General features: G+C 43.7%; 1 protein-coding gene across 1 annotated transcript in view; it reads right to left on the bottom strand.

Moving 5' to 3' along the window:
* The window catches only part of MAP4K5 (mitogen-activated protein kinase kinase kinase kinase 5), a 54,666-nt gene that overhangs the window by 6,493 nt on the left and 40,359 nt on the right, over positions 1-7,814 (bottom strand). Inside the window, exons 14-22 of the mRNA XM_057384010.1 lie at positions 7,369-7,427; positions 6,928-6,989; positions 4,445-4,489; positions 3,519-3,561; positions 2,686-2,896; positions 2,095-2,192; positions 1,957-1,998; positions 1,202-1,286; positions 931-1,064 (exon numbers count right to left, since the gene is read on the bottom strand). Of these exons, the coding sequence (XP_057239993.1) occupies positions 931-1,064; positions 1,202-1,286; positions 1,957-1,998; positions 2,095-2,192; positions 2,686-2,896; positions 3,519-3,561; positions 4,445-4,489; positions 6,928-6,989; positions 7,369-7,427 (779 nt within the window). The remainder of the gene's footprint in view (positions 1-930; positions 1,065-1,201; positions 1,287-1,956; positions 1,999-2,094; positions 2,193-2,685; positions 2,897-3,518; positions 3,562-4,444; positions 4,490-6,927; positions 6,990-7,368; positions 7,428-7,814) is intronic.

The raw sequence follows: 7,814 nt of genomic DNA, 5'->3' as shown, positions 1-7,814 counted from the left end.
GGATTCTCTAACACTTTGTCCTGTGTGCTGCTTCCATGTGCAAAGTAAGAAAATAGGAGATACTGAAGAAAGAAAAGATCCAACTGGACATAAACCTTGAGTATCTCCCAGCAATTTGCTGTTTTATAAAATAGCTCTGGGTTTATTCAGTATTTCCATTGAAAAAATAAAAATGGAATAAAAAAACCACTCCTGGAGTTGGAAAATATTAACTTCAGATAGATAAGAAGTACACTGCAAGACCAAACCAGAATTACAAGTTGGAAAAACAGTTCAAAATGTGAGTTTGGAGAGGAGAAATTATCAAATAAAAGAAAATGTGAGAACAAATGGTGTGACAGATGCCTCTGGGGTTTGAGGTGGTCACAGCTGACCTTTGCCAGCTGGGAATGCTCTCATGGAAAAGGAAATTTTTACTGAATGTTCTCCCTACCCAGCAACCTTTCAGTGGGACATAATAAAGAAACATCTACCAAAAAAAAAAAAAAGATACCTACAAAAGCCCAGAGAAGACTGTCAGATGAAATCATTTAGGAAAACACGTGAGGAATGAGATTCCACAATCATCCTGCTGCTGCTCCTGACTCTAAACCAGCAGATTTAAAATTGTGACTGCATGAAATGGCTTTGGAAAGGGTTAGAGAGCCCAGGAGGTTTATTGGGGATAACAACAACGACTGAATTCAGTAACTGAGGCTTTGGAGCATCCAAGGAGCTGCAATGTGCCATCTAGTGGGGATGGAACGGAGGGAAAAAGGGCAGGGAATCCTCCAGGAGAAGGAAGATTTGACAACAGTGTGAAATAAGCAGCAATAAAAAATACAGGAAGGTCAGGGAATAAATAATTTCAGCCTTCTATTACTGGCTTTGATGGGAATAATTTAAGCTCCAGAGCCTGAATCCACCTTTTCCCTGCAATGCCAAACTTCACTSCTCCACAATATCCCCAGATTTATTYTGTRTGCTCAAGCCACCTGAACTCACCTGTTCCATGGTTGCTTCRTGAAGTTCGTTCAAATTCAGAGTGTAGATCCCTTCTTCTGTGCCAAAGATAATGTACTGATCTGAAAAATCCAGGGAAAGGGATGATTCCCTCCCACTTTGGAACGTTTCAAATGCAAAAGTAACTTTACAGCAACTAAAACAACTTTACAAATGGATTTCTTTCCCAAGCCCATCACCAAAACTAAAATAATTTTACCTTTAGTATCTGGATGTATCCATGAAGTTGCACAATTAATCTTCAAAGGGCAACCATCAAAGACTTTGGAGAAACAGGCTCCCATCTGAAAGACACCAAAACTGAAACCTGAAAACGAATTTAGAGTGGAAAGAGTGGATTTCTGATCACTCACACACAGCTGAACACACACACAGTCTTCCACTCGTTTTGATTCCAATTTATGGACATTMAAAAATGCAAAGAGGGATCAAAATGGTATCAACAACTTTAGGGACCTACTGGGTCAGAAAAATAGATCCTGGAGGGATTTAAAATCATGTGGATGTGGCACTTGGGGACATGGGACAGGGGTGACCTCGGCGGTGCTGGGGGAATGGTTGGGCTCAGTGATTTTAGAGGGCTTTTCCAACCTAAATTATTCTATAATTGTGTGAGAATTGAGTATTTTATGTTGAATATAATAAACATATGGATATTGAGTGTTTATAAAATAGCACATGAAGGGAAAACAGGCAATGACACCCTCTTATCATCACCACATTTCCCATTTCTCTTCCTATCAGGGGCTGCCACTGGAGGTCACAGAGCCAGGGAAGCCTCCAACCCTTCCCAGAGGCAGGAAATTTTGAAAAAATGGGAATAAATATTGAGGATTAAGGAAAAGTAACTGGCTGTGARATGCAGAAAATCCCCCCAGATGAGCTGGTGCCTTATTCCAACAAAAACCTCCCACAGCAGAGAGAGGAAGTTTCTAGAATTCCGGAATTCCTTACCAGCACCTTCGGGGTCGGAGGCAAACCGTTGATTGCTGGTTTCTGAGGGGAAAAAAAGAAAGAAAGATCATAAATCACCTGCACAAAACCAGCTTGGGGACATGACAGTGAAATCAGCCCCAGAATCCCAACACTTACAGGGAAATCTCTCTTCTCCTTTTTCCGTGGCAGCTGAGGGATCTGTCCAGGTCCTTCTGCRTTCTCCTCGATGTGTTTCAACATCCCATTCCCATTGCCTGAAAAGYAGCCCAGACATGATTTGAAGCTTTTTTTTAACACAATGAAATAGAAAATATCTGCTCCCTTATCTGAAATAGAAATTTTTCTGAAATAGAAAAATCTCTGCTCCCTGTGCTGAGGAGGGGAGGAGGCAGCTCTGACATTCAGGGAGCTGAACCCTCCCCAGCACAGCCATTCCTGCTGAGTTACACACTGCCCCTTATCCAAACAGTCCCTGGGCCAAATTCCACTGGGAATAAAGCTGTGCCAAGGGCCTCCCCACACATTCATTGTTTTTCCCCTGTTCCTGCAGGCAGCACAGGAATGGGATTGACTGGCTGAGTGTTCTCCAACATTCCCACCACAGTCATGGCTCTAATAAAAACCACACATGGAAAAAGGAAAACTTCACCTCGTGATCAGCTTGTTTTAAAAAAAAAAATGATCCCCTGGGAACAGCAATTCCTTTTCCAGGGTGCCAGCCAAATTTAGGGCAGGTAAAGCATTTACCCAGGTCGCTGTATCTGGCTGTGAGCAATCCAGGGCTGCTGATGCTGCTGGTCATGCCCATGGGGCAGGGATCTGCCTGGGGCCCACAAACTGGGATGCTCTGTCTCCTGTGGGCTGCTGGGGCTCTGTTCTGGGAATCTGGGAAGTGTTTTATTGTCTGGCATCTCTCGTCGTCCGGGAGGTTTTCCTCGGGGTAATTGTTCATCCTCGGCTGCAAGGAAAAAAGAGGGGGTGGTTACTTGGGGAATGGAAGGAATTGGGAATGGCATTGGGAAGAATCAACTTCAGACAAACTGAATTCAAGCAAAAAAAAAAAAAATCAGCCTTTGAAAAGTGCATGTGGTTTTGGGCATGGTGATGTAAGGAAGATAAAAAGCTCCCTGGTGAGCAGGGACAGGACCCAGGAATGGCTGGAGCTGTGCCAGGGTGGGTTCAGGTTGATTTTTGGGAAAGGTTCTTCTTCTGTCCTCAGGAATGGCTGGAGCTGTGCCAGGGTGGGTTTAGGTTGGATTTTTGGGAAAGGTTTTTCTGTCCCCAGAGGGTGCTGGCACTGCCCAGGCTCCCCAGGGAATGGTCCCAGCCCCGAGGCTGCCAGAGCTCCAGGAGCGTTTGTGGATGCACAGGAGGGATTTTTGGGGTGTCTGGGCAGGGTCAGGGGTTGGGATCATCCCTGTGGGTCCTTCCAGCTCAGGATATTCTGTGATTCCATGAAAATAAAGACATCTGCCAGCAGAATAATTTCAGAGCTTGCTCCGTGATGGAAAAGCTCAGCAAAGCACAGAACAAGAGGCCATCCCAGGCTGACCAAACCCCCGAAATCCCACATTTCTCACCTTGGGGGGCAGTGGGGGTGGCCCAGCTCGCTTCAGGGTCGATCTGCAATGAAAAGAGCAGCAGTTGTGTGAGTTAAACCAAGCCCAGAACTCCGAAGGACTGGAAGTAAGATAAACCAGAAGCACAGAAAAGGCAGAGCAGAGCTTTGCACACACAGGGTCTGAGGGCAGGGGAGAAGCTCATTAATCTCGTTAGAAGTGTTGATTTTTAATAAACTGTTTTTGCATCAATGCCAATGTTATTGTTACARAGCAATTTGTGGGGAAAGATGTTTGGGGTTTGTAAATAAATGAACATCCAGGACTGGATCTCAGSCTGGGGGGACTTGGAACAAGGGATGGAAGGACAGGACGAGGGGGAATGGTTTTAACCTGGAAAAGGGYAGATTTTGATAGGATTTTGGGGAGAAATTCCTGGCTGTGAGGGTGGGGAGGTGAGAAGCTGTGGCTGCCCCTGGATCCCTGAAAATGTCCAAGGTCAGGTTGGACAGGGTTTGGAGCACCCTGGGACAGTGGAAGGTGTCCCTGCCATGACAGGGGGTGGAAGGAGATGGGATTTAATGTCCCTTCCACCCAAACCATTCTGGGATTCTGGAATTCTGGAATTCCAGTTTGCAGCTTTGCTTCKGGATCAGMCAAATTTCTGGACACCAGAGCTGTGCAGAATCCCTGCACATCCTGTCACAACCACGTGGATTCATCARCACAAAATCTGCTTTGAAACATCCAGAGGAGCTCTGAGACAACTGAGGGAGGAGAGCAGGGCAGAAAGCAGAGTTTTGGGATTTTTCCTAAGGGTCAGGAAGGAGCCAAGCACACAYAGGGCTGGGAAGAGCAGCCAGGCTCGCTCGCTGTGAGTGGCAAAGGCTCCTGCAGCTTTGGGAGGGGAGAGCAGCAGAGCAAYTTTGGGAAGGAGAGGCACTCACTCTTCAGCATCTTCACTGCCATCGCCAAATTTTGTGAGCAGTCCCCTAAGGCAGAATGTTTGGAAAATTAAGAGCTCTGCTCTGAGGTCGACACGTGCAACTCAACCCATCCCTGATGTCACCGAGTTTCCCAAAAAGCAACTCCCAGCCCTTTCCAAAACACTGCACTTTTTTCTTTTTTTCTTTTTTTCTTTTTTTTTTTTTCTCTGTCAGGTCCTTTCCTTCCCCTTACCCCCTAAAAACCACTGAATTTCTCTTCCACACCATCAGCTTTCATTTCCCTGCCCGGTGTTTTAAATATTGTTGAAATGTCTGACAAAAGTACAATATAAAAAGAGAAAAAAAAGAACAGAGGAAGTTCTTTTTAGAAGAGAAAAGCCTTTAAAGGGAAGTTTCCTTATTTATACATATGCACAAAAAGCCCAGACTGTTTCCCACTACAGTGGGAATTTTTGTTTCAAAGCTGCTCCAGGGACAACAGAAAAAGAAATTATGACTAGAGGATCAAAGCAGCACTGAAAATATAACCTTGAACAAAAAAAAAAACCCTGATAAAATTTTGCAAAATGGCAATTTTCAAGCTGTGTCTTCAAAGGGCAATGACCAGGAAAACCCAGCCAAATTTGGATTAATGTGAAATTTCCCTGCAAGTCTCTTCTGAGGGAAAGCAGCAGCCAGTTGTCAACAGGAATGATTCAAAATTTTTTAAAAGTCTTTCTTTTTGGAAGGTTTTTATTGTTCAGAGAAGCTGTGGCTGCTCCTGGAAGTGTCCAAGGCCAGGTTGGAGGGAATTGGAGCACCCTGGGATTGTGGAAGGTGTCCCTGCCCATGGTGGAACTGGATGAGTTTAATGTCCATTCCAACCCAAACCATTCTGGGATTTTGGAATTCTGGAATTCTGGGATTCCAGTTTGCAGCTTTGCTTCTGGATCAGACAAACTTCTGACACCAAAAAGTGGAAGGTGTCCCTGCCATGGCAGGGGTGGGATGGGATGGGCTTTAATGTCCCTTCCACCCCAAACCATTGTGGGATTCCACAAAAACCATCAATAAAAACCCCCTCCATAATGCAGAACAGTCACACTAAAGTATTTTAAAACATTACAATTAAAAAAAAAATAGAGATAAATTCCATCAGCAGGTAGACATTCTGGTATTCCTCATTCCTCAATCAAAGCCATCCCTCACCACTCTCTCTGACAAAAACCACAGGGAATGAAAARCCAGGACCCCCCAGCACAAATCCTCTCTGAACATCCCAAGGATTACTCAAAGCACTGGGACAGAGCAGTTATGCATTTCCTGTTTATCTTTCCAGCTGGAAGTGGTTTCCAAGTGAGCAGCACAGTTTTGAGCTGTGCCTGCTCTCGTTCCAGCACTGAATTCGTACCCATTTTCTGATTTATAGCCCTGGCTGTAAATTTTTGGGGTCTCTGGTTTGCTGCAGCTAGGCACAGAAAAAGCCACGGGAATGGGGTCAAATCCTCTCCTTCCCTCTCTGCTCCTCGACCCTGCAGAAAATCCTGCACTCCCAGCAAAAATTCCATAAGAAAGTCAAACAAATAAACTCAGGGCACAGGGAGGGAGGAAACAGCCCAGAACCCCACAAAATGCAGGCTCAGAGTCCCCAAAACTCCTGCCTGGGAACAGGAAACCCAGGATGCTGAAAAAAACCTCAAATTCTGGCAATCTCGACCAACTTTCCAGGGGGCTGTAATGTCAGCTGACAGCTTATGCAAGGCTTTTATCTGCAGCAAAAATAATAAAAAAAAAACAGCCAAAGAAATTCACTGTCTGCTGCTCAGTTCCAAAKAAAGATGGGAAACAGGATCTTTGAGCTGAGCAGTTATTTGAGYCCAGATCCTACATCTGAACCTCCACACTGCTCACTGCAAATCCAGAGATTCCTTTAAAGGCAAAATCCACTCTTTTGCAACAAAATAAACTCAAAAAGTCAGTCCTAACTCAGAGAAAGCWGTGCTCCTGTGCTTCAGACCTGAGAAATCAGCTCTAAAAACATCCATGGCTGAGTGCTGACCCTGATCAGACCCACAGCAGTAAAATTTTAACTTTTCTCCTTCCTTTTCTCGAGCTCAGGGCTGTTTTGGCCTCGTCACAGGATGTCACAACCACAGGAACAGCTCAGAGGAGAAGTGTGAGGTCAGAGCAGGATCCTCTGGGTGAGATGGGTTTTTGCTGCAGGAAATTTGCTGGGGGTGGTTTTTGGCATTGTCCTGGTGGGGCATTTACCCTTCACCTCACACCTACAAATTCCCATCGAGATGCTTTTGGGGTTAAAGAGGTTAAAAATCACTCCCCAAGATGATTGAGCTGCAGATGGAGAGCTCCACACGGGGTAAAATCCTAATTTATGAATATCAAAGTGGATCAGGATTTATGGTTTGATTTTTCCACCGTCACTTGTTTTTCTTTCAGTTTCATATTAAATCACCCAAARAAAAGCTGATTTTATCTGGACTTACTTGTTGCTTCCATCCACAAAAGGATTCCAATGTGAAGCAAAGTCACTGCCTGCTGCCACAACCTGAAAATGCAGAAATTGTCATTTTTAACACCCCTTGTCAAATTAAAGGATTTTAAAGCACCTTATCCAAAGAAGCCTGGAGATTCCCCAACCCTGCAGAATGATTCCTAAGCAGGAAAATCAAATTCCAAAGCAAAATAAACTTCTACAATCTATAAAATAATTATTGATAAGCTATTTTCTTCTTTTTAGACTTAAAAGCAGCATCTGGAAATGGTGTAATGTGTGGATGAAGTGGCAAAAGTAACAGGGAAACAAAAATTTGTGGGGAAAACTTGAAGGGGTCACTTTAAAAATATTTTTCCAGCAAGCTGCTAAGGGCTGAACAAGAAAATATTGAGGAAGTGATTTAAATAAATAAATAAAAATCCAAACTTACCATTTCATCCCGAGCTTCTGTTTCTTTTCGTAGAGGGGGCTCAAACTGCAGCTTATCAACTACAAAACATCAAATTTTTATAATTAATGCACAAAACTTTGCACTGGGGCCCTTCAGTGCTSACTACAGCTTAGAACCATCTGAGTAGTTGATTAATACTGATGTTAATTTTAGATTGGAATAATTATTGTTGAAAATTCCCATGCATGTGCTGCTTTTYCTGGGTTTGCTTCCCATATGGGGAAGAGATTTTTGGAAAATAACAACACTTTTGGCCAAACCTGAAAATAAAATAATTTCTACCATCAAAATTTCACTGTAGATCCATCTGAGCAGTAAATTAATATCGATGCTATTTCAGTTTTCAATAATTATTACTGACAATTTTCATGCATTTGCTGCTTCTCCAGGGTTTGCTTCCCATACAGGAAGAAATTTTTGGGAAA

Source organism: Malurus melanocephalus, unplaced genomic scaffold, assembly GCF_030028575.1.
Source record: "Malurus melanocephalus ecotype Western Australia unplaced genomic scaffold, MMel_1.1 scaffold_675, whole genome shotgun sequence".
Classification (NCBI taxonomy): domain Eukaryota; kingdom Metazoa; phylum Chordata; class Aves; order Passeriformes; family Maluridae; genus Malurus; species Malurus melanocephalus.
The sequence above is the reverse complement of the archived record's forward strand: the minus strand, read 5'-3'. Positions and strand labels throughout refer to the sequence as shown.